The 25512-nt window shown below is 46.6% G+C and overlaps 10 protein-coding genes across 10 annotated transcripts; 6 read left to right on the top strand and 4 right to left on the bottom strand.

Moving 5' to 3' along the window:
• Positions 1–34: 34 nt before the first annotated feature.
• N7483_001892 (glycosyltransferase family protein) lies at positions 35–918 on the top strand (the record flags this gene model as incomplete). The annotated part of the gene is made up of 2 exons (XM_057085329.1): positions 35–115; positions 181–918. The coding sequence occupies 2 exons, from the start codon at positions 35–37 to the stop codon at positions 916–918; spliced, it is 819 nt and encodes a 272-aa protein (XP_056951478.1).
• A 659-nt stretch (positions 919–1577) lies between these two features.
• N7483_001891 (SDR family NAD(P)-dependent oxidoreductase) lies at positions 1578–2796 on the top strand (the record flags this gene model as incomplete). Its single annotated transcript, XM_057085328.1, has 9 exons — positions 1578–1627; positions 1687–1831; positions 1902–1988; positions 2044–2106; positions 2167–2274; positions 2343–2483; positions 2532–2594; positions 2646–2724; positions 2780–2796. Coding segments are annotated over 9 exons (753 nt in total), but the record flags the coding sequence as incomplete, so codon positions are not given.
• Positions 2797–2910: 114 nt separating this feature from the next.
• Positions 2911–4277, bottom strand: N7483_001890 (methionyl-tRNA formyltransferase; the record flags this gene model as incomplete). The annotated part of the gene is made up of 4 exons (XM_057085327.1): positions 2911–3649; positions 3713–3840; positions 3895–3965; positions 4019–4277. 4 exons carry the CDS (start codon positions 4275–4277, stop codon positions 2911–2913), a joined length of 1197 nt encoding a protein of 398 aa, XP_056951476.1.
• Positions 4278–4485: 208 nt separating this feature from the next.
• N7483_001889 (uncharacterized protein) lies at positions 4486–7153 on the top strand (the record flags this gene model as incomplete). Its single annotated transcript, XM_057085326.1, has 4 exons — positions 4486–4733; positions 4794–4887; positions 4938–6239; positions 6299–7153. 4 exons carry the CDS (start codon positions 4486–4488, stop codon positions 7151–7153), a joined length of 2499 nt encoding a protein of 832 aa, XP_056951475.1.
• A 1232-nt stretch (positions 7154–8385) lies between these two features.
• On the bottom strand, positions 8386–9355 carry rho1 (Rho family GTPase RHO1; the record flags this gene model as incomplete). The annotated part of the gene is made up of 5 exons (XM_057085325.1): positions 8386–8550; positions 8613–8747; positions 8919–9056; positions 9176–9203; positions 9288–9355. The coding sequence occupies 5 exons, from the start codon at positions 9353–9355 to the stop codon at positions 8386–8388; spliced, it is 534 nt and encodes a 177-aa protein (XP_056951474.1).
• Positions 9356–11867: 2512 nt separating this feature from the next.
• On the bottom strand, positions 11868–12794 carry N7483_001887 (alpha/beta fold hydrolase; the record flags this gene model as incomplete). The annotated part of the gene is made up of 1 exon (XM_057085324.1): positions 11868–12794. The coding sequence occupies one exon, from the start codon at positions 12792–12794 to the stop codon at positions 11868–11870; it is 927 nt and encodes a 308-aa protein (XP_056951473.1).
• A 768-nt stretch (positions 12795–13562) lies between these two features.
• N7483_001886 (uncharacterized protein) lies at positions 13563–14330 on the bottom strand (the record flags this gene model as incomplete). Its single annotated transcript, XM_057085323.1, has 2 exons — positions 13563–14044; positions 14132–14330. The coding sequence occupies 2 exons, from the start codon at positions 14328–14330 to the stop codon at positions 13563–13565; spliced, it is 681 nt and encodes a 226-aa protein (XP_056951472.1).
• Positions 14331–17133: 2803 nt separating this feature from the next.
• Positions 17134–18336, top strand: N7483_001885 (mitochondrial 54S ribosomal protein uL24m; the record flags this gene model as incomplete). The annotated part of the gene is made up of 2 exons (XM_057085322.1): positions 17134–17550; positions 17623–18336. The coding sequence occupies 2 exons, from the start codon at positions 17134–17136 to the stop codon at positions 18334–18336; spliced, it is 1131 nt and encodes a 376-aa protein (XP_056951471.1).
• A 378-nt stretch (positions 18337–18714) lies between these two features.
• On the top strand, positions 18715–20417 carry rtt106 (putative negative regulator of DNA transposition (Rtt106); the record flags this gene model as incomplete). The annotated part of the gene is made up of 4 exons (XM_057085321.1): positions 18715–18829; positions 18925–19251; positions 19324–19794; positions 19864–20417. The coding sequence occupies 4 exons, from the start codon at positions 18715–18717 to the stop codon at positions 20415–20417; spliced, it is 1467 nt and encodes a 488-aa protein (XP_056951470.1).
• A 1880-nt stretch (positions 20418–22297) lies between these two features.
• N7483_001883 (casein kinase I) lies at positions 22298–23911 on the top strand (the record flags this gene model as incomplete). Its single annotated transcript, XM_057085320.1, has 5 exons — positions 22298–22426; positions 22490–22559; positions 22623–22771; positions 22848–23253; positions 23325–23911. The coding sequence occupies 5 exons, from the start codon at positions 22298–22300 to the stop codon at positions 23909–23911; spliced, it is 1341 nt and encodes a 446-aa protein (XP_056951469.1).
• Positions 23912–25512: the final 1601 nt, after the last annotated feature.

The following is a 25512-nucleotide window of genomic DNA, read 5'->3' as shown; positions in this document are numbered from 1 at the left end:
TCTCGAGCTTCTACACGCTGAAGAAAGTGACATCATGGCTTCTTTCATTTCCCTCTGTGAGCTTCTCTTGAAGCTGATTATTCCCACGGCAACCATTGCAATTCTCATATTACTCGTGAGTTACTTTACTAATAACTATTACACTCTCACTTATTTAATACTAATATACATATCCTTTAGATCATCCTCTTCTCCCTCGCCTTCTCCCAAAATGCCACGGTTCCTAAATTTCGCCGGCGGGGTACACCCGTCCACCTCCTGATTGTCCTTGGTAGCGGTGGTCATACGACTGAAATGCTCTACATGCTCAAGAAAAGTCTCAATACCTCTGTCCACACCTACCGAACCTATGTCGTAACCTCAGGCGACCCATTCAGTGCCACCAAGGCCGCTGAGTTTGAGGACAACCTCGTCCAACCACCCCAGCGAAACACTCGCAAGAAAGTGGCTGAACCAAAATCCTTTGATGTGATCACTATTCCACGGGCACGCCGAGTGCATCAGTCATACTGGACGGCGCCTTTCACCACCCTTCAAGCCTTATGGGCCTGTCTCCTTGTTCTATGCGGTCGATACCCCAAGCAAAAGAAACTACCGTGGAAGTTTACTTCCCCGCATCCCGATATTATCATCACCAATGGCCCGGCTGTCTCTGTATGTATGGTTCTTGCAGCCAAAATCCTGCGCTTTGGAATCTTCATCTCTCGTTGGGCTACTGGTCAAGGCTCAAAGCCTGAGATCTCTCGTCTTCGAACGATCTTCGTGGAATCATGGGCGCGAATTACCAGCTTGAGTACTTCGGGCGTTCTTTTGCTTCCTCTGGCTGACAAGTTCTTGGTTCAATGGCCTGATTTGGCGGGACGACGAGCCTGGTGGGGTATGAAGAAGACTGAGTATGGTGGCTGGATGGTGCTGTGAGGTCTCTCATCGACTTTTATCTGCCTACCTATCAAAATAAGTGCTTATCTAGATTGATACCCAAAATTTCTATTCAAAAAGATTCGAATTGACCAAACATTTCACTACCCCAAATCATGTTAGTATGTATCTTCGGGTGATCGCGATTTACCACTGTTGCCCAAGTGCGTAGCAATTCCGAGGCTTAATTCCGCTGTCCACATACCGAGTGGGTACTGCTGTACTGGTGCTTCGGACAGTCCGACTGTAGAGGAACATGAATCTTCTTCATTCGTTGGACTATAGGTAAATTCAAATTCAAGTTGATGAATATTATCTACTTTTATCTATTCGTTTCTAAATGCAATATTTTAAATGCTGTATCAATTCCTAGTCTAACTATGGAATATTGAGTCATGATTCGGGGCGCATCCGGGGTGGAGGGCATCGGAATACTCCCGATACATCAATCCGGGATACAGTCAAGGCCCAAGTGGTCGCTCTAAAGTCCGTCAAGCCCCGCATAATGAATTTCGTATCGGACCGTACTAAGTGGGTGACGGGCTATCGGAACGCCCTTGTCTAAATCTAAGTGTCTTTAAGCTTCCTGAATTGTGTCACGTAACTTCTTCCATAATCCACCTTGGAAAACATCTGTAAATTTCTACAATACATTCATCATGCCTTACTCATTGAAAGCTCGGAACGTTCTTGTCATTGGCGGCTCTCGGTACGAATATCTTCCTTGCCATCGCAGCAATATTTGGACATTTTTCTGACTCACTGAAGTGGCCTGGGCGCTGTCATCTCCGAGAAGTTTGCCGCCGAAGGAAGCAATGTCGCCATTAATTATATGTCTAACAAGAAAACTGCCGATGAGGTCGCCAAAGATCTGGCGAACAAGTATAATGTCAAGACTGTTGTGATTCAGGGTGTATGATATCTCCTCTCTTCAAGCAACCCTTTCGATTCAATGCCCTGACGTGTCATGTATCATCTTTCAGGATGCTGGAAAGCAAGAATCAGCGACTAGTACTGTCAAATCTTCCATTGAACAATTGGGAGGCTTGGATGTCGTCATTTCCAATGCGGTAGGTTGCACAAATTCGGTTGTGGATTGACAGCGATTGATCAATGTATGTATAGGGTTGGACAAAGATAACCGAATTCTCGGATCTGGATGCCATGGATGATGAGGACTGGGACAAGGTGAATAATTCCCTCTTGATCCTTGTCTGGGCTCCTAACCTAAACTGAAAATACATGCAGTGCTGGAATATCAACGTTAAGAGCAGCTTGTACTTGTTCAAAGCTGCCAAGTCAACATTCGATGCCAACCCCGAGGGCGGTGCATTCCTCATCACAGCCTCAACCGCCGTATGTGATTGAGCTCAGCAGTGGACTATGTCTTCGTTAACGATTATGCTAATAATGACACAATACAGGGTGTCACTCCTAGTGGTAGTGCTGTGCCTTATTCCGTCGCAAAGGCCGCTGCTATCCATCTCATGAAGTGTCTCGCGCAGTCTCAGGGTGCCAAAGTCCGCGTTAATTCCGTTCTACCCAGCCTTATGCTCACGGAATGGGTAAGTTCGATTTCATATATCACAAGCAGGTAGCTGATCATTGCGTAGGGTCAGAAGTTTCCCCAGGAGAAGATCGATGCTATGCGAGAGAAGATGGTCTTGAAGAAGTTGGTATGTTAGCCCTTTTTCACTGTTCTTTGGATGATGGCTAACACTTTACAGCCTGAGGTCGAGGATGTCGCGGATATGTTCATTGCTATTGCAAAGAATTCCTCCATGACTGGTCAAGCGGTCCAAATTGGTATGAACTTTTATTCTTTGTGCCAGTGTCTGAAGTATGAGGCTAACTTTACCAGACTGCGGATTTGCCATCAGGTAAATGAGGCTCCGCTTTGAACCAGGTAGCCAGATAGATTTGTCTCAATGTAGCGGATATCTTGATAATCAATCAAATAAAATAACAGTATTGTACAAAAAGTCTCCATGCTCAAGACAGAGGGTTGCGGAAGGGTGTGAAATCTGCACCTTCTGATTGGAAGGACCCATCACCAAACATGCGAGCTTTGATTGCAGCACGAAGTCCCTCAGCTTCTTGTTCACCCTCAACCTTCATTTTGTTAATGCGGAGCGTCTTCCCATCTTTCGTATAGACGTAGAGAGCTCTGCCCTTCTTTGGTCCAACGGGGTAAGACGCATTCGCAAATGGTACACCGGGAACAACAGATAAAGAAGTACTTCCCTTGAGCGGTTCTACTTCTTCGGTATCTGTCAAGATCACACGCTTATAGGTGAACTCTGTGGGTAGATCTGTAGTTGTCGTCGGAACAAGAGCCTTGTTCCAAAGAGGTCCAAGCACGCGGAAGCGCCGTTGGATATTCAACAAATCCCAAGCCATCCAGTCCAGATGTCGGTCCTCTGGCTTAATCTTGGCGGCGTGGATAAGTTCATCGCCCTCTTCAGCGCGCCAGCCGGCATCCTTCACTGGGGGTACGAATAGGCCATTCTCAATACCGTCTACTAATAACTGGGCACCCTGCGGGGCCACGAGGTTCACCAGTTCAGGGACAGTGCAGGAGTTGGGGCTTGGGATCTCAAAGCCTGGGGCTGGGGTTTGGGAGAGAATGGTTCCATGGTCGAAGCTCTTGTGATGAAGTGTCTGCAATGTTACACCAGTGGTTGATCGGCCAGCCAGAAGAGTATGGTGGAGCGGTGCTGGACCGCGGAAGCTAAGAAGTCACATTAGCTTGGTTCTGGTGCATACGGGTCTATTAGCCTAGCTGGTAACATACTCTGGTAGCAACGAAGGATGTACATTGACACCTCCATAGCTAGCAGCGTTCAAAATTCTCGGTGGTACAAAAAGGCCAAATGAAACAGCAACAATGAGGTTAATGGGCCCATTTGCGGTGACTGGAGGCTGATGTATTGGGTCAGGACAAAACAGCCAACTTGATTGCTTGGTAATACTTACTGTCCATCCTGTGAATGTATCAATTTCATGAATTGGCAGTGAAAGTCCGGAGGCTACCTCTTTGATAGGTACTAGAGGAAATATTAGAACCAGCTTCTAAGTATCATGTATATTGAACACACACCTTCTCGGATCTTTTTAAGGCCTCTTCCTACTCTCTTTCCAGGTCGACACACCACATCTATTGAAGCAATTTGACTCGGCTGCTTCAAATGATAAGCATGGAGAGCTTTCAAGGAGGCAATACTAAATGCGTCGGAGCCACAAAAGAGAATGCGGAGAGGATCATAGGATCTAGTGGAATAAAGACGATATTTTGGTAATTGAGATGCATATATTTGCCTGCAAGATGCGAGAGCATTAGGGCCTCGTATAAGCCACATTTTGGCTCAAATCTGAGGAGTTCTGAAGACCACTCTGAAGTACAGGAGTCCAGTGTGAAAGCTCCCCGAAGCTCTGACACTCCGACACTCGCGACTTATCGATAAGCGACACGTGATGTCAACATCATTGATCCCCGCGTCTTGCAACGATGCTCCAACAGCTCTACGTTGTAATCGCTGATATTTACATTCGACCTCTAACGATGCCATGCCGGAAAGCGACACTGGATCCGTAATCCCCGCCCAGCTATCCTTCTTCGCCATCTACAATCCGACTCTCGGACCCACCGATGAGACGATCGAAGACCAGATTGTATTCTACACCTCAAGATCGGAAAATCTACAGCGGTTAGAGGGCTCAAGTAACGAGGAGGAAGGGAGCAAGTCTTCTGGGAATGGAAAGAATGAGAGGTTGCGTCAGATAGGTCTGGCGCAAGGGATGGTACACTTTGCCAGGTGCGACCTATCCATAGAAGTGGTCATATGAACATCATGCTCACGGAATCTCTTTTATAGCAACTTCTCATCAAAAAAGACCTTGGAATATGTTGAAACGGAAAAGACTCGAGTTGTTCTCCTTGAGTTGGAAAAGGATTGGTGGTTGGTTGCGGTAAGTCTGACTGAGAGTCTATGTGATACCTCGACTAAGACCAAACCTAGTCCATAGACCTAACACGATTACCGGCTGAGTCGACACAACCTTCTTTGAACGATGCAGTCAACTCATCCGCCTTCCAATATTCAGCAAGGGAGATGGGGCATCCTCATCTCCTTATCCAGCAACTGCGCCGCGCGCATTCTATATTCCTTCTTCTACATGACTTCTCTCTGAGCGACCTCTACGAACGTGCGGGCCGCCCATCATTCTGTCTTTTCCTGCAAAGATTCTGGGAGCGCTTTGCTTGGGGCTGGGAGCTTCTTTTGACAGGCAATCCCATCGTCGATGTTTATAATGGGATTAAACTCGCTGCGGGCGGTGAGTTAGGAATAGGTGTTGGAGAAGAAGAATGGGGCAGCGGGGAGAGAGAAGTTCTTGAAGATTTCGTGACAAGGACAGATGGTCTAGTCGATCTCGTTGTATCGAGATTCGGGGACTCCGCGGGGCACTCGGCAGAATTCCCATCGGAATCTGAGTCTAATGGATATAGTCGTTGGTTAGGATTGGACCTCGATCCTCGGCCAGCTGATGGAATCATCTTCTCAGGAGTCAATGCCATCTCTCGTCGCTCTGTGTCGCATGTGTCACATTGGATGGAATGGATTTATCGATATGGAGATGCGACATATGGCATAGGACGGGATCCGAACTCCCTGCGCCGACGCAAACTCCGGAGGCATCGAGAGAAAATTCATTCTGGGAGTAAAAGTACTAGTGTCCGCTCGGCTAGTGCGCAGCCTGCCGTTTTAGAGCACGCTCACACACCTGGGATACCTCGCCCACTTGTGGTGGCTACCCCGCAACCCGCCCCGGGGAACCAAGGGGAAGATATATCAGATCAAAATGGGGTTCCGTCATCAAGTGATCCAAAGAGTGATCCATCATCTGCCTTTGGAGCTGAGACAGTCATGAAATTTTTGACTTTGGGCTACGGATCAGCCTGGAATCTTTCAAGCTTGTCACCGCCGTCATCAACAAGCTCTCCTGCTGCTGCTGAGATCAGTAAATCGTCTACGGATGTCACAGTGCCAGACGAACAGTCTGGGAATGACACACAGCACTCACTATTAAATGGACATAATGGATCCCGGAGTGGACTCAAGAAAGCAGTCTCAGGCCGTTTCGTCCTAGGTCCTCGAGATGATTTGGATACACTGGATGAGCTGGAAGAAACCAGTCCGGGCCCCGAGTCCGACGTGAAAAATACCAAAACTCGAATAGTGCATCGGACTCTGCATATTCAAGTAGCAGACCACCCAGATGCGAGCGGTAATCTACGAAAGCTGCAAGCTGTGGTCTATGTGGTAAGTACCACTACCTCTGATTCGGCAAGGTCGTCTAGCTAACACACCTATCAACGCAGAACCAACCATTTATGTTCACATTCTTGTTTGAGACCGATACCGCATCATTGTCATCTCCCTCTCTCTACTCTAGCATTCATCACCAGCTTGGACCACTTCAAAAGCCGCTATTATCATCAACATCACCAGCAACTGCCAACGCCCGAATCAATATGACCGATCCCACAGACCCTAATAAGAATCCCCGCACACAAGCCGTTCACGATCTAGTCTATGACCCATCAAACCTCACAATAAGATCTTCAATCCCCAACATTCCCAGCATAACCTCACCCTCCCAGTCACCTGGGGCTCCCCTTACTACAAACACTCCATCATCCTCACCAACCCGCTCCCAATTTCCAAAATGGTCCCGCATAGAGACCCTCAGTATACACCACCGCCTTCTAACCACATATATTGACACCCGTTCCCGTCCCCAAGAACTCGAACGTACAAGCAAAACAACACGCGGATGGTGGATCCTCTGGGTCCGCATCCCGCAATCCACTACATACCCTCCCCTACCAGCCCTTTCATCCGCACCCTCTTCCACAGCTCTATCATCTCTAGCTGAAGGCGATGGTGAATCTCCAGAGGCCCATGAAAACGAAACAGCGTTCTCATCCTCTATCTCTACGCCTGAATCTCCACCGGCTTCCCAGGAGGCCTTCCTCGTCCGTAAAGCGAATGACTACCTCTCGCCCGCAAGTCACGGACGCATGAGTAGCGGAGCACGCTTCTTCCGTGATTTGGGCGGTGCGTCATCTAAGCTTTCAGCTTCAAAGACGGATACTACACCTTCAAAACTGGTTGAAGGGATTGGGCTGGATGCTCGTCGGTATGTGGAAGGGTTGTTGAGGTTTAATAGGTGATTTCTTTCAGTTTACACTTCGTTGTAGTATTTTGCATATTGGGTTCGCTGTTTGTACATCAGTGAATTTATAAATGAACATTGATTGGTCAATCACTTGATTATCGCACTGTTATGGTAGTACTACATGTTCGAGTTGAAGTTCATTGAAGGTGGTCCCGGAACCTTGGAAACTCGAAGTTTATATATAAACAAATCCTACATACTACGGACCTCGAGTACTCCGAGTAGGTTCAAATGTTCCCCACGAGCAGCGACATATGTACTACTAGGTACTATCTACCTAGTAGGTAGTAGTATGTAATGCTAGTACTAATGGATACAGCCCTACCCGTGGACTCGGACCTAGTAGTAGAGGTGTTGGTTCAAATGTTTGAAATTAGCAACTTTGGAATACTACCTCAAGTGCTTCTGACCCCAACATTGGAACCACAACATCAATTATACTGCAACCAGTTGACATGATCAAATTACTGTTGATCTTACTATATGCTACCAGTACCATAGGTTTTAATCTTACAAAATTGACAAGCCGTGCAAAGTATAGATGAAATGGGACATGGTCCATCAAACCAATATCCCATGCATTAGCTTTAACAAAAAATCAATATAGTAAAGAAGATAAGACACAAAAAAGGGAATCGAGGTCTTCGCTGGGGGAGATATCCGAGGGGAGAAACGGGAATCATCTATCATCACACAGGGGGACAAAACCATGGGCCATGGCGAGTCATGGCGATGCCCAACTTCACAACCGGCGCTACTGTCCAAGGACTTCTTCTCCCTTCCGAAAAGATGGATGTGGTTTTTTTTGTCAGAAGTTTTTAAAATGGTTTATACTGCCCACGAAACAGGCAAATTTGTCATTGTGATCCACGGAGTCGAATGGGGTAAAAGAAAAAAAGGAAAAAAGGGGATGGGAAGGAGAAAAAGAGAAAAGCCCACAGGGTTATGATGAAGACAACGCCTCCCTAGACAAATTCTGCAAAATAAAGGCAAAAAAGGAGAAACACAAGGTCGACCAACTGCAGAGGGGGAGGGGAGAAGGGTGTAGAAGAAAGAGGACTTCGTATCCGAGCTCGATATTATCCCACCGAAAAATCTCGTGAAGGGTAAAGAAAAAGTAAATAGCCCAGTCAGCACCTTCCCCTCACCCCTTTGTCGATAACCAAACCTGCCCGAATCCCGATGAAAATGTGTACTCGGGACGGGCCACTTTCAACCGACTGTAGTTTACAGGATGGAGCAGGACTTCTTGGTCTTGGTCTTGCCACCCTTGGTGATCTTGAGCAGAGCCGCACGGGTGGCAGCCTCAAACACCTCCTTGACACCCTCGTTGGTTCGGGCAGAGCACTCCAGGTACTTGTAGGCACCAATCTTCTTGCGGATCTCCTCACCCTATTTTCAAAATTAGTAGCCATTCCGGGACGCCTTTGGAGGAAGCTTAAAAAGGAACTTACCTGCTCAGCGGTGACGGGGCTCTGGGAGGTCTTGTTAAGCTCCTCAATAGTCTTGGGGTCGTGGCGCAAATCCTTCTTGCAACCAACCAGGATGATGGGAAGACCCTGGCAGAAGTGAAGAACCTCGGAAATCCACTAAATAAGAATGTCAGTATAAGTCTGGCCCTCTTTCTCAGATGATTCCGGTGATCCGATGGAGAGGAGATTGCATCTGAAGGGGAGTTTTCAATCCGGTGGTTACGCACCTTCTCCTGGACGTTGTCGAGGGAATCGGGGGGAGTCAACGGCGAAGCAAATCAAGATGACGTGGGAGTCGGGGTATGACAAAGGACGGAGACGGTCGTAATCTTCTTGGCCAGCAGTATCCCAAAGGGCAAGCTCGACGTGCTTGCCATCAACCTCAACATCGGCGACGTAGTTCTCGAAGACAGTGGGGACGTAGACCTAACAAAAGTACGAATCTTGTCAGAAAAGGTTGGGTGTAGAGGTACACGGGGGAGTTCGTGTCGGAACCCCCGAGATAGGGCATGTGATCAGGATTCTGGGGCTAGATAGGAGCTCACCTCAGGGAAGGTGCCCTTAGAGAAGACACTATAAAGTCGATCTTTAGTTTCAAGATCGAAATCAAGGGATATCAAGTGGAGGGGTCCCACTCCGATGTCAGAGAGAACTTACATGAGAAGACAGGTCTTACCGCAGGCACCATCGCCTACGATGACGAGCTTGCGACGGATCTCGGCCATCTTCAGGGAATGCAAGTTAGCAACAGTGAACGACGCTCAAATAGCAATAGTGTTTCAAAACTGTCGGACACGGCTCTTCTAATGATAGAAACGGCGGGACGAGAGGGGGATGGATGGAGTTGTGGAAAGGGGAGATGTGAGGGATGGGAAAGGGACCCAAAGTCAAGTTCCCGGGGGGGTTGGTTTGATGTTTTGGATTGAGAAAAGGGGAAGAAAGAGGATTATCGTACTGTCGGAATCTCAAGACTATGAATTAAATTTTTTGAGATATGTGTATTGAGCGAGAAAAAGCCCAGATCGCAATGAGGATGGAAAAGAAGGATTTAGGATGGAGGAGAAGAATATTGACTTGGAGGTGGAGGAAGATAGAGGCCAGACTTGCCCGGGCGGTGGCCGGTGTCCATACAGTAATCTTGTATCTTCCCCGTATCGGTATTTGTTATGGTTACAATTGACCGCCTTCCAAGCTTAGACACTTAAACGTGGTGCTCAACTGGTCTCTCAACACCTCACCTCTTATGTGTGTATCAGGGGGTGGACTTTTTTCTTTGTTGTACCTCCTTAAATACTTGGAATTATAATCCTTGTGAGATTGAACCATGGCTATTGAAAAATAACTGATTTTTCCTCCTTTCCTGAAAGCTCCTAAAGAACAATATTACTCTATTTCCGCACTAAGAACCCCGTGCCTGATCTACCCTGAAAACTTCCAACTTAGAAATTTGGTTGACTACGTACTCACTTCATAGTACCAGAAAAAAGTGTTCTCCTATCCAGATGGCTAGATTAGGGGGTAATACAATTACCACTTCCAGCCCTAGCAGATTATGTTGTGGCTGAGTCAAGTTCCAAGGTATCCGCGTCACAAGAAAGGTCCACTTTATCCCGGGAACACACAGCCACCGTGGCTGTGGAAAGGAGCATGCAATGGGTCGAATATCTGATATCATAGGTACCTGGGTCCTGTTATGGGCAATCCCGGGGGATATGGAGAAAGTTTCAGAGGATACCTCGGGTTCTTTTACATCCCGAATTCCCAGGGATGAGAGGATGGTTGTACTTCCCCGAGGAGACCAGGGACAAGGATCGAAATTAAATCTCCTAATTCCCGGCAGCCACAAGAGAAAAAATGGTAGTGGCCGACGGCATATTATTGATTGCAAAAAACTCATCTACTACAATGTATTTGAAGCTCTCAAATAGAGCTTTCTAGTCAACATCTACTATCCGTTAGAGTATCAGTATGTACGGAGTATGGAAGTAGATTATTCAAATGTTTTATGCAGAGCTTGGACTTGGGATCGTCATTGACAATTCCTACCTAAGCGACAAATCATAAACGATTTAACTTGGCGAAATCCTTTCAGATGACTGTATGTATTATTCGGAGAAACCCCGAATAAGTTGAGACGTTAAGACATGGGTACTAACTTCATGTCTCGGATGAGGCAAAATACTATATTATGGAGTAGTACGGAGTCCTATACCAGTAGGATCCATTCAAAAGGCTTGACGCGAAAATCCGACGATCGCTCCCGATAGTTTCCTGCACTCTCATTTCTTTCTTTTTTTTTTTGAAAAGACAATCAACCAAACGTACCCCTTGTATATCTTTTTGACTCGGCTTCTTTGCGGCTGAGTATACTGCACATGTACCCAGTTTATCTTGGAACTAGTTGACCATGACGTTGTATATGTGCTCAAAATTCCATACATTCTACATCAAATTCCAAGTCCAGGAGCTTAGTTTTCTTGAACATAACTACCGAGTACTTTCGCCAGTTGTCGTTGCATGAAGCAACGGAGATCTCACTGCATCAACAGGTGGACCACTTAGAACGTGCATCCTCAGCTCCTTTCTACGGAGTAGATTAGCTTTCTTCCGAACCAGAAGGCAGAAACGTTAAATGGTCGCTCTTCCAGCATATTGCGCGGCCTTTCTCTAAATATACACTCAGATATGCATCTCCGATAATGAGGCTAACTCAAATAGGAGGCGTGGAGGGGGCCAAAATGGTTGTGAATTAGTACAATGTGAGTTGCACTCTGTACCAGTTGACCTCCTCAACCCCTGTATCTTGCATTTCAGTATCCTTGGAAGTATTTGGATTTGTATTCTGCCTCCCCATCTCTTACACACAAATTATTCCCCCCTGCGATTCTAGACGTTAGCAAAAGGATAAAACACGGTAAGAGAAAAGAGACTCCGCAAAGCTATTGATTTTAGCGCGTTATGGATTGCTATATCGGGCTGGGGCTTCCATTTCAGGACTAGCGCATCAATACATCTCTAATAATTGGAAGAATTGAGATACCAGTTGACTACTTCGTACTATGTGTCCATCAAGACGTACATACTCCATACGGAGTTCTTCAATGTTCAATTAAAAAATGTATTTCACCGACCACATATGCAAGTCTTAGCACAGCCAGTGGATTCCTTAGGAATAAATCAGGTCATATCGACAACCCATCATTAGTAAAGACGATCATGGTCCGAGTCGTGGCTCCATCAAGTGCTCGCAGGTGCTACCAAATCCTTCAAAAAGTCAATAACATGACCCATTATCATGAAGTGTGTATCCCCCTCATATTCCTTCAGAGTAGCATGAGGAATCTGTTCTTCCAAATAGCGACCCATCGTCACAGGCACGTTTACATCTGCCGTGCCGTACCACAGGCGAGTATTCTTTGCTGGGATATCCTTGGGTTCAAATCCCCAATCCGATGTCACGATTCGTCCATCCTCCATCATAGCATCAGCACCTTGCTTGAAGGCTTCTGCCACAGACAAAGGAAAGATGTTCTCGATTTCAGGCACCTGACAGAACTCCTGATCGGCTGGGACGAGGTTCTTCATCAAGACCTCCTTCATCTTAACCATATCCGTACCCTTTATAAACTCCGCAAACCCCAGGCCCACCAACCGACGAGCAAGCCATGGTGTATAGCAAATGCAGTTGAATAGCACACGATTCTCCACCTTCATACCATAAGTTCCCAAACTCCAGGGTCCCATGCCAGAGGCAACGCCAACGCCAAGCAACTCTGTCTTTGGTAAAGCATACGCACACGCAAGAGCATAAAGTCCACCTCCCGAGAAGCCAAAGACATAGTACTGCTCCAGCTTGAGATACTTTGCCAGTTCGCGAACATCGGCTGGCGAGTCAAGTAGCTTACGATTAGACTGTGAAGATGATAGACCAAATCCAGGACGATCGATACCCATCACACGCACGTTCACTTCGCAGGCTGCGGGATGAAATAACGCGGCATCGAGCCGCGACCCGGGAAGACCATGAAGATAAAAAAGTGGAGTGGCATCGTCACTTATGGAGCCGAATTCCGCAAAGCCGAGCTTGCGGCCATCGGCGAGGGTGATGGATTGGTTTTGCTGTGCCTGGCACGATGGGTCTTGGAGAATGGAGCCGCTTGCCATGATTGATGATCGGGTTTTTGGTGGGTTTCGTTAGTGTGCGACGGACCAGACGGTAGCCACGTAAATGGTGGAATACAGTGGGGCAAAGACTTCTTTTTTTATTGAGCTGCGCGGGCTGGCGTCCACTGTGGTGACAGAGTTGAGAGAGATGAAAAAGTTATGTTCGCGAGTGAATTTCCCAGGGGAAATCCTGCTCAAGTGGTCTTTTTATTTGACGCTTGAATGATTACCACCATCAAAATGCTAACCAAAGATGGCGTAGCGTCCGAGGTCTTGAGATGCGAATCCACCATTCGACCCCGGGGGCTGCCTGATATTACTGCCTACTACCTAGTATGTATAGATTATACGAGGTAGATAAGAAAACCATCACTCTCATCTGCTAGTAATAATCTCAAGCTTTCAACTCCTCGGATACATAAGGATTGGCACCAACAATGAAACTACTATATGTATAGTACTTTTTCTAAGGAAACTCGAGTCGGGTTAAAAGCGTTTGCGTGGCTTTTGGTAGCATTCGGGCAATTAAATGCCAACTTGAACCTGCTAGAGACGTGTCAGTGCAAGATATAATCGAACATTGAAGAGACATTGGAACAAAGTATCGCGGTACCTAAAGATTACTTATGGTGGATTCCCAGCCCTTTGGGATGTTGCTTGGAGCACGCAAATCATATCAGTTTCTTGTTCACTTTCTAGCTCAATCTGCTGTGACAGTACACGATTAGACTTCAACCTGGATAAACTTTAGTCTTTAAAAATAGCCTCTTAAGATGACCCGCCGAATGAATAGTGAACCATCTCCATGTCCCTCTCGTTTTGATCCGTCAACCACTGGATATTTTCCATGAATGCTGGAGTAGCCTTGCAGTCATAGTGCGTTTGAACACTTTTCCACCCAATCAAGGAGGTGAAGCGATGACAGCGCACTCCTTGATGAACAAATTCGATTTGTCCTAAACCAGCAACGAGACCCCCATCGACCCCAGAGGTCTCATTACTGATAGCTTTTTGAAATTTCAAGAAGCCATCCTCTAGAAGGCGTATCTTCTCTCCGTCTATCTGGCTGGTTGGGTGGATCCATGACACAATCTCAACCACCTGGGCACCCAGTACCTTATTGACGGATTCGTCAAGAAAAACAATGTCCTCGCATAGAGGCCCGGTAGCAAGCGATTTGATATCACTCATCCAAGTTGTGTGTTCCACTGAGTCTGCCCACGTTTTCTGTGCACTGCGTGAATCCCAACCTAGTTTCATAGTCTCTTGGTTAGCTAAACAAATTTTCTAACATATGACAATATTGACTTCCATGGAGAAAGACAGATATCACTTACAGATGACTATACCTTGAATTTTCTCATCTTCGTGCTGTGAAGCCCATACCACCTTCGTGATACCGTCAACGCCTTGGAGGCTGGTAATCAAGTGGGTCCACCATGGCCGGGAGGATGTGTCTCGGGGACTGCGTAGAGGAACTTGTAGCAACTGAACCGTAACACAGTGAGTGTTGAGGGTAGAATGATTAGTAGCCATGATTTAATGAGGGAAGATCAATTGTACTTTGCTGATAGGATCACGCCGGGGATTTCTCAATATCTAAGTAATGACAAAAACTAAAGTCAGGTGCCAAGGTGTTTGAAAAGAACTTGAATTCCCTTAAGATCATGTTGACAGAGCCTCAAACGGCCTATTTGCTCTGTACTAGCCGGCATTTACCGTCTAGCAAACACTCTTTAGTACCTATGGTGGCACCTGGCACAAAAGAAGTATTATGTGTATTCCGGTCTTTTACCGGCCTTATAGTAGTAGGGCCCTGTTGACTTTCTTCGCCTTAAGTGGCGTTGATATAGGATAACGAACTATAGCTACAACTTTCATGTGTAATAGAAACAAGTGATGTAACTTGAATATGGTTTCTATTCCGTTTGCTGCGATTTTAAAAAGAATCCGTACTAGCCCTTTACCTTATTCAAGTTAGCATTGGCCAATTCAATGTTGTTGGTTTGGGGCTTGAGGCAGTAATACATATGTAGGTACTAACATTTGAAACAAAGAGAATTTTCCCAATATTCCAGGGTTTGAAAATCCATCCTACGTAAAAACTTATTCAAGTTGCTTTTAATCAACATTTTGAAGAGTGTCATCTCACTTAATATCGTGCTCACTGCTAGTCTAATCAAGTTCAAATGTTTTGACGTCTACATCTTATTATACCGAATGCCCAGCTGGACGTCTCTTTTAAGCGACAACTTTCTTTAGAAGGCGAGGCTACAGTCAAGACGGTATACCTCGCCTTCGAAAAGCTGCCCAATACTACCCAGAAGTATGAGATGCAGGTCGAAGTGATGGAGTGGCTATTGAAGCAAAGAGATAAGAATGCAGAGACAGTTTCCCAGTGGTCTCCTACGCATTCCAGAGCAATACCGGCGATTTATATGTTGCAAATACCCTGACCACAACGGTAGTTCAACGGTATTTGAGAAAATGCGGTACTTGGTCAAATACCCACATTTCAGCGGTATTTGAAGGGTATTTGGACTTGATTTTTTATATTAAAATAATTATTTACCTGGTGCTACTTCTGTCCTATTCTACTTGTTTATCTACACATCTTTTTTCTCTTTTTTCTTTTTACTTTACGTGTGTCTATATATTGTATATGTTGACTTTATATCAATTATTATATTTTAAACTCAGGAATTGAACCAGTGCCCAGGTGAACTTGGAGATTTATTTATTGTTATATTTACCCCTAGGCTATTTAGTCTATTTAATCTTCTCTCTCCCATTAATATCTATAAGAGTCTGATGTGGTTTATTGTCACTTGACGTGTTAAAAGTTTACTCCAAGGTAAAAATTTATCGAATACCGTATTTCACCAAATACCGTAGTTGATCAAATACCCAAACAACCTTGGAAATACTCATATCGTCTTTTTACAGTATTCCACACGGCATTTGGCACCAAATACGGTATTTGAGATATATAAGCGGCCGACATGGAGTGGAGTATAGAAAGATGTCAAAAGTGAAGCAGGGTCCTAGAAGAAGGACAGCAGCCTCGCAATCTCCCTGGCGATGACAACGACTACCATACTGAATCCGTCAAGGGTAGGGCTGTTCCCCAAGGAAAGAATCGAATGCGTTGGCCCTACTTACCAGAATCAAAACCAGAACGATGGCAATACATATCGGCAAGCTGCGCAGTCAAAAAGTCCCTTATCACGAAATGAAACTTGCTTTGAACTGTGAGTTGATCGAGCGTTTGAATCGCATAGGTAGAGATCATCGAAGGTCTAAGTTCATAATCCAGGGAGACTTTGCACGGGCAGAGGCGGAATAATGTATGTCTGATTCTGATGCTGATAAGAAATCCGGTGAGAATGGAGTACTCCTACCCCCTGGTCAAGCATCTAAGTGCAGGCAAATGTGACACCGAAGAAATCACGGCTTGAGTAAAGGCCCCCGGAATGTGCGAAGTGTACGAAGAAGTACTCAAAACAGTGCGGTAGGACACCATGACTCTCTCGATCCATATAGCAAATATTCAAGAAACCTCCGCAGAAGGCTGACACTTTCTCCCTGGATTTCTTCAGCCGGCGACTCCGAGTCAAATATGATGCTTGCAGAATAACTACTCCTGATTTGAAAATCTGGAAGTGGCAGATCTGCAACTTGAATTCCACTGCCAGTGCTACCTGGGCAGCAGTGCATTTATCATTCCCTTAACGACATCTTGATGAATTGTGTATTTTCTTTAGTAGTATTTCAACCTCAACATTTGAATTTCCGACGATCAAACGTTCATTCAAAAATTTCGGGCTGTCGCGGATCTACCGGAAATTGACTCGCCATCAATGTCAGAGTTTTCAAGTTTGTTGTTTAGTTTGTGAGATGTAATAATACTAGTGATACTATTCCAAGGATCAACTTGAAGTTCTACGTACTACCTAACCTTGGAATACTACAACTAGTATATGAGCGACTCGGATAGCATATAGTACTTAACCTGGACGTAACGTCACGGTAGTATGTACACCACAACTAATAGATATACACCTGTGAGAACTCTACCCGAGTGAAAATATCCTACTCCAAGTATACTCTCATCAGCAATAACGTAAGAATTAATTAATATCAAATCTCGAGAGAACCATGGTGTGTCCAAGGCGGGCGCTCTGGGGACCTGCCCAGGTGGGCATGATATTGGGCTTACATAAGTACAAACGGAAGGCGTCACGTGTCACAATGCGGCCGCAATTTTCCGTCCGGAACAATTTGAAGTCAAGTGTTGACGAGCAGCATTCAGCCATTGCTGGATAACCGACTTACAGAAATGGACAAAGTCATCAGGAGGGCCGCAACGGCCCGAAAGCAAGCCCAAGCGAAAGCTTTCCGCCAGCAGAAGACCACCGAATTGGTCGATCGCCAACAAGTTCTGCGGGTACGGAAGGACTACAACAAGGCCCTGGTCACCAACTTGAAGGAATCACGAAAGGCCCGCTGGGAGGATTGGCAAAAGGGAGCTCTTGCTCCAATGCGACACGTCGGCCTCGATGCCACTTCATACGGTTCGGTGGATGTTGCCATGATGCACCCCCCGGCCATCCCTAAACACCTGCGCCGCAAGGCGATCCTGTTCGCTGAAGGAGACCGAGTTTGTGTCATTCGCGGTCGTAATAAGGGTCAGATCAATGAGATCACTCAGGTCAACCACGAGAGTGAGACTGTCATCGTCAAGGATGTCAATGTCGTACGTCTCAAATATTCTGTGCCATCCAGCCTCCCGCTAAACAGTGATCGCTAATGAATCATTCTCATTTAGGCCGATATCCACGTTCCTGAATGGGCCAAAAAATCCATGAACATCCAAAGCGATACTATGCCTCAGCCTTTGCCCATCTCCATCGATAACGTTCGACATGTCATCGCCCTTGACGTGAACAACACCACCAAAGACCATATCGTACAGCACGCCTACGCTGCAGGCCCATACATGGAACGATCGTCCGACAGCAAACTTCCACGATTCTCTCGCTATGTATCTGGATTAGATATTGAAATTCCCTGGCCTACTGAGCCCGAGCCACAGTTCGACGTTGGAGAGTTTGATACCCGAGGAAACGAAGTTTCAAAAGTGTCTTGGATTCCCTCATTGGATGCGCCACCTTTCCCTTCCACAGTTATTGACGAATTGCGCAACAAATTCTCCCGCTTCCGTACACGTCATGACGAGGAATACGTGAAGAAGATGGTCATGGAGGAATACCGACAGGAGTACCTGAAGAGCCAGACTCTCTTGACTCCCAAGGGAGAGATCAAGCAGGCGAAGGCCTTGCGAAGTGCCGCCACCAAGGCACAGGCGTTGGACAGCAATGGGAATGTCAAGATGGAGAAGGCGACAGCCAAATTCATCGACGATTTCATGAAAATGCAATTGAACCAAGCGCAGCCAGTGTCAGACAAGGCTCCCAAGGCTTCCAAGGCCCGCCAGACTCGCAAGACTCGCAAGACTCCTGAGGCTCAAGTAACCGCTTGAATGGAGTCAAGATGCAATTGTGAATTGTGGACTTGGTCTTTGTTTTTAAGATAGCGATTTGTATAAACCTAAATGTATTCTAGCATGGAAATTTTTGTCCGTATCTATATTATTCATCTCAGAAATTCCTTTTCTTTCAATCCAAGGCTCAAACTAGGGTTTTATACTAAGTCAAAGCATTCACTTAAGTAATAGTCACTGGGACTCGGAGAGGGCCAATGTTTATATGACAAAACTCGGACCCGAGGAGCAGTTGATCATAGTTCCGTAACTTGGGACAACCATTCTTCAACATCCTCTCCCGGCTATTCCTTGCTTGGAAAAATTTCCTTTTTTCCCACTACACACAGCTTCACCCCTAGGGAAGCTGCATAAAACATGGCATTTGCAGCTATTAATTCAGCTGGCAGCTCTGTCATTACGCCTATCACTGTTATCGAAGAGGCTTTCGCGACCGAGCCCTCCTTGAAGAAGCGAGTTTACGATGCGATCGGTACGTAGCGGCGCAGCTACGACCATTGTTCATGAATGGCCATGACTATAATCCCATCCCACAGAAACTGACTGTCTATCAATTCGATCATCTAGGAGCTACACCGCAAAATACGTCTTTGTTCGAGGACCTTGCTCGATACACCTCCGCCCTGCTGGCCAGGAGCACCACTACATCATCCCTCCCGTTTGTGCCGCCCCCCGAGGGGCCAGCCGCGAAGAAACGCAAAATAGAGAATGGACAAGAATCCATCGATTTGAAAGATCCTAATTTGCCAGTTCAATTCTATGTTAAAGATGTCTCGTTTTCTATGCCACAACGCAAGAAACTTACACTCGAGATTACTGCTGGAGCCGAATACCTTCGCGCCAGGAATCAAACTACAAAGCAGATTGAATTCGGAGTACCCATGAACCGGATCCGTGAGTTTTATCATTTATATGATTCAATCATTGCATTGATCCGAAACTGATATATGCTTGTTTGCTACCTAGGTCATGCCTTGTCTCTTCCCGTCCCCGAAAAAGCCCAGAAACAGTTCAACTTTTGCATTATTCCTGAGTATGCTGATGGCACCACTCCACCGCCGGCGGGTGTGATGGTCTGGGATTGTATGGTTTTTACGGTGCCTGATGGCCCGGCTAAAACTGCGTTCTCTGGATCAGGAGAGCAACTCGGTCATAATAAGGGCGAGACCCTGGAGGCTTTGATTCGCAAGATCTTGAATCAGAATTTGCCGCATCTGCCGCATCTCCCGGCTATGCCGAAGAAAGTTAAGAAGAATGAGAAGAGTGGGAAGAGTGAGGAGGGTGAAGAGAGTGATGAGAGCGAGGAGATCGAGGAAAATGAGAAGAGTGAGAAGGTTGACCGGCCTCAAACCAGTAAATTTGTGAGCTTCTTCACTGAGGCCCAACACAAGGGCGAGAAATCCTATCATGTAAAGGGTAACCGAGGTAGCAAAGATGGTATGTATTCATTTGAACTTGTCCAATGCCCTGTTTTATACGTGGATGGAACTAATTCGTCCGGACCAGGCTACCTCTTCTTCCTATCCACTGGAGTCTTGTTCGCTTTCAAGAAACCACTTCTGTTCTTCCCCACCGATCGCATTGCATCTTTTGCAATTCCACAGGTCGTGTCGCGCTCATTTACTCTAATCTTGCGCACCAAACCCAGAAACGGCACTGAAGAGGGTCAGACGGAATTCGAATTCACTATGATTCATGTGGAGGAGGATCCTAAAATTCGCAAGTACTTTGAGCGCTGGGTTCGAGAGGTCAAATTCGATCAAAAAGATGTGGAAAAGGAACATCGTGCCAAGGAGCAAATTGCCAACGGGACCAAAAAGGGAAAGAAACGGAATGCATCTAGCAATGCTAAGGCTGATGCTAAAGAGGAAGAGAGTGAGCTACAAAAGGCCTTTCGGGATTATGAAAACCAGGAAGACGATGATGAATCCGATGAGGAAGACTATGATCCTGGCAATGAGGGTGAGAGTGAAGGGAGTGGTCCAAGTAGTGATGAGGAAGACGACGACGACGACGAGGAGGAGGAGGACGACGACGATCAAGATGATCAAGAAGATTAAGACGAAGATCCTGATTTCAATGCAGGTGCTGCTGAGGATCTCACCAAGAGAGAGGGCATTCCTGATGACGACCTCGGGAGTAGGTCGCATTTTGGCACCATGTACTTTATACTTTAAGGCCTATTTACCGAGTATGTGACCAGTGCTGATTCCTCATTGGTCTTGGAATTTTAACACGTCAGATACTTGATGCATTGTTCCATGATCACTTCCCTTTCACACCGTATCTGCGCTACCCAATTGGCCTTGTGGGTCGTGGACGTGTCAATTCGGTAGGGGTAATCTCTCCGCCTTGATGAGTGCAGCTGTCAATTGAGATGCATTACTTGGAACGGAGTATGCCATACTCCGTATACTATACATATTACTGCAGCATCCTGGCAGAGTGAAGTCAAACAATATCCTCAATCTATGATTTGCTCGGGTAGATTAATGATATAGGCCTCCAGGGCTATAGCTTTAACCTTGGAAATATTCAACCTTTCCCTGCTCTTATGGATATGTGCTCCGGATGCCAAGACCGTAATCTTACCGCTTGATTAAGCGCATTCCAGACTGAGTCCAGACAACCGAGAAAAACCCCCTGAGAGCGGTAAAGAAATAAAAAAAAAAAGAAAAAAGAAAATTAAATAAATAAATTAGAAAAAATATATCAAATAAAATAAAAATATCAAAAATATCAAACCAATTCAAATTAATTCAAGAGGGGTTAAAATCCCGCTAGATCTGTACCTAGGTAATCTCACAGGGTATCTCGAGTCCACACTATACCAGCCACCCCGTTAGAACCCGATAATAGGTGCCCAGATGCCCAGATGCCCAGATGCTCTTTTCAACCTTCACCCGTACTCCATAGTGCCTGCAGGATCTGTGACGCAGGGAAGCGCCAGCAATACACCGGACAATCAGGTACCCAGTTTGCTCAATTGGGTGTTTCACGGGTACTAAGTGAAGCAACTAGTGTTCTACTAGGTCAAATCATGATTTTACACATATTTATCTGCTAGAAAATCAAGTTTTTTTTTATTCTGAATCCCAACTTCAAGACTGGGTTGTTTAGTCCACCTGAGTAGAGTCCAGCTAGTAGTTGAGTGGTATCCGGCAGACAGAGAGAGAGAACCCTCACCTAACGCTCCGTCCGTCACATTGGTATGGATCATTACAAGCCGGTGACCGCCAAATCTCTCAATTGCAGGCGCTAAAACCCGCGCTGTTCACCCGTCTACCCGTACCAAATACACGGCCAATACCCTCCGCTCCCTTTCTCTCAACTTCTCCCTCTCTTCTCTTCTTCCCATCACAAAACCCCCCTTCCCCTAACCCTGCTCCTCCTCCCAGTGCGGCTCGTACTCGACAGCGAGTACCCCGGGTGCTCGGTTCCTCTTAACTGCCTTCGTTGCTCTCAGCGTTGTGCCCCTTTCGAGTCTCGCCACCGTATCTGCGCTCAGTCCGACTGGATTCGCCCCCAGTCCGCCGTTGCCCCGTCTAAATCTCCAAAATTTATCAAGTCTCTCCAATTCCTGTCTCCGGTTCTTCAATTCTATTCACTCCACCACCACCACGGTTGCAAAACTTCTCCGTCGTCACGTTGACCTCCTTTTTAACGACCCCCCTCGGTAAATCTGACACTCCGCAAATCGGTGCCATTGACGGAGCTGTGCATCCATTGAGGTGATCGGGATCGTTTTTGGTTGGAGATCAGGTGTCCCTGCAGGGTATGTTGGACTACTATAGCCCCGTCGTGTGCTTCCATGTTGTGCATCCTGTTCGACCTCATACTGACTGCGGTTTACAGTGTTCAGTCACGTGTCTTCCTTATTGAGATCAACCCCGTGATTGGAAGTTCGGATTTCTGATCGCAACATTTTCATTCCGCATACATGGCGTCTTCTTCATCGAACGTAGTGGGTGTCCACTACCGCGTGGGCAAGAAGATCGGAGAGGGTTCTTTTGGTGTTATTTTCGAGGGTACCAACCTTCTCAACAACCAGCAGGTGGCTATCAAATTCGTGCGTCTCTTCCCGCCTATTGAATGAATTGGAAGGAAATGGCATTGGACTGACCCGGAACAGGAACCCCGAAAGAGTGACGCTCCTCAGCTGCGTGATGAGTACCGAACCTACAAGATCTTGGTCGGATGCCGTAAGTCCGCGGAAAGGATTATATCTTGCTCTGATGTTCTGAACTAACTTTGTCGTCCTGCAGCTGGTATTCCCAACGTCTACTATTTCGGCCAGGAGGGTCTGCACAACATTCTTGTGATTGATCTTCTCGGTCCTAGTTTGGAGGATCTTTTCGATCACTGCAATCGCCGATTCTCTACCAAGACGGTGGTGATGGTTGCCAAGCAAATGGTATGACTATAACCTGTGACTCTCTGTCACTGCCTAACTTGGTTGCTAACTTTGTTTTTTTTTACCTTCTGTTTAGCTCTCTCGAGTGCAAACAATCCACGAGAAGAACTTGATTTACCGCGATATCAAGCCCGACAACTTCCTCATTGGCCGACCCTCTACCAAGGCTGCCAATGTCATCCACGTCGTTGACTTCGGTATGGCCAAGCAATACCGCGATCCCAAGACAAAGCAACACATTCCATACCGCGAGCGAAAGTCTCTGTCCGGTACTGCTCGGTACATGTCTATCAACACACATTTAGGCCGTGAGCAGTCCCGACGTGATGATTTGGAGGCATTGGGTCACGTCTTTATGTACTTCTTGCGAGGTGGTCTCCCCTGGCAAGGATTGAAGGCTGCCACCAACAAGCAAAAATACGAGAAGATTGGTGAGAAGAAACAGACAACTGCGATCAAGGATCTGTGTGATGGCTACCCAGGTATGTTTACCCTGCAATTCTTACTTTTCTCTTCGGAGATATCCAGGAATCTTACTGATCTCACCTCTTAGAAGAGTTTAACAAGTACTTGAGCTACGTGCGCAACCTTGGATTCGAGGACACCCCTGACTATGACTATCTTCGTGATCTGTTGACCCAGGCCCTGAAGAATGCTGGTGAAGTGGAAGATGGCGAGTACGACTGGATGAAGCTTAACAATGGCCGAGGATGGGATTATAAGTCTTATTCGACACAGCCTCACCTCCACAACCAGCACCAGGGTTCCTCAGGCCGTGACCTTCACGCCAGTCAGATGCGCAGCCACCAACGGCCCGGAGTCACAGCGGATCGTTTAAACGCCGCGCAGCCTCCCCCTCCTTCTCCAGCGAAGCCTGGAGTCGGGAAGGCACGCGGCGAGCGCCAAAGCGGCGGAGGCGGCATGCCACCCCAGAAACGCCAAAGCGCAGGTCTTGATGCCGGCACTCCCGCTGGATCGACCACCGCCCAGTTCCAGAACTCTAATGCCCATCTCCCTGGCCGCATGGGAAGCCCTGGTACTCCTGGCTTGGGTAACCAGCAAGCTGGTGTGCAAGGAAACAATGACCCGCAGCCTACTTTTGTCCAGAAAGTCATGAAGGCTTTGTGCTGCGGTAGGTGATCTACTCCTCCCTGTGGTCCTCTCCGGCTACGTTACGCTCGCTCATCTTCGAGCTCCAGGTTGAACTCGACTTGATAGCAGCTGAACGTTGCTGGATTAAAACCTTGTCCTGGATTCTGCTTCCATCTGCCCGCAACGCTCGGATGATGCCGAAGAATATAACACAAAATACTCGACATGGGACTGTTTGTCTAGTTTCCTTTGTCTAGACTTATGATGGGGGCTGTTGGTTAGCTTGATGTCTCTTCCTTTGCATTCTGGTTCGGCATTAAGCTTAAAACTCCCCCTTTCTGACCTCTTCTCGACACTCCTTCCTCCCATTCGATGCTTCAGCCTTCCATTCGTCTGTGGGTAATATCAAACGGCCTATTACTCATTGATGCTCACGTCTTCATCGCTCTTTCGCTTTTTTCTTCTTCTTTCTTCATGGTGCTATGGCTGGGAACGGCGAACTTTTTGAGAGATTTTTTTTTTCTTGCCTTATGTTGTCCATTTTGCATACACATCACACTATATTCGGCGTTCACCGTCTAATACCAAATCCTCATTGCAATGAGCGAGCGGATTCAGGGGTTGATGCTTAAAGTTGGACTTTTCCCTTCCATCTTCCGTCTGCTGTTTCGGAGGACCTTTTTTAGATTAGGGAATCTCGTCAGATCATTCTTTGCCTGTGGTTGAGGAAATTGTTTGCTTTTCTTGCTACGCTCGATCCAGGCAATCGATGGTCAATTATACGACGGGGCGACGGTGAAGACTCTTGATCTGGTCTCGGAGTCTTCTACTGTGAGTTTTTTTTTCTCCTGGGAGCCACCTTAATTTCCAGTTGACCCTGTCCTTTTGGAACAGAATTAACTGTGGCATATCCTTGCCTCTGTGGATTCTCTTTCTTAAGCTGTCTTTCATGACTTGACCCTCGTTCCTCTCCGCCACTGGGCTGTGCACTTACCTGGCCATGCACGCCCATTTTGCCTTTCGGACGGAACGCCGCATGCATATATTCCTTTGGTCCTCCGATTCCCCATTTCCTGTTGTGTCTGATTGTTTTACATCCCCTTTCGAATCTATTGCCCGTGTCTATAATTGTCTCTTGTTGCTCTTGCTCTGTTCCAGAAGCGAGTTTTTTTTCTTTTTCTTTTTCTTGTTTTCTTGTTTCCGGTAGTTTCTGTTGGCATAAGATAGCATTGTTTGTGTTTCTACCCCCTCCTTTCTTTGGTTCTCAAATGCTTCCACCTGGAGCTACTACGCGTCTCAGTGGCGTACATAATTCTGCTTTTCGCAGGCAACTAATACATCGGCGTGGTCATTTCGAGTGCTCTGTAGATGTAGCTGGAACTCGTAACCTTAAGACCTGTATCGCGACCTCCACCAGATGACACCAATCCACACCATGTGTGTCTCAATTTCCATGCAAACTCCCGCGTGGCAGTTTCTAAGAATTCTGAATTGGATCTCCTTATGTTAGACCTTGACGTAGATGTCTTTCTATCAAAGTTGAAGTGGCGAATACACGAACAGTATCACATCCTATCAACCCCGCCATCGTCATCGTTGACAAGCACTCAACTCAATCAGGAGGTTGTGGCTCAATACACTAAGCACAC

Source organism: Penicillium malachiteum, assembly GCF_028827825.1.
Source record: "Penicillium malachiteum strain IBT 17515 chromosome Unknown utg000001l:1.0-8184562.0:1.0-8186909.0, whole genome shotgun sequence".
In the NCBI taxonomy this organism is placed as follows: Eukaryota; Fungi; Ascomycota; class Eurotiomycetes; order Eurotiales; family Aspergillaceae; genus Penicillium; species Penicillium malachiteum.
Note: the sequence above shows the minus strand (reverse complement) of the source record. Positions and strands in the feature narration are given on the sequence as shown.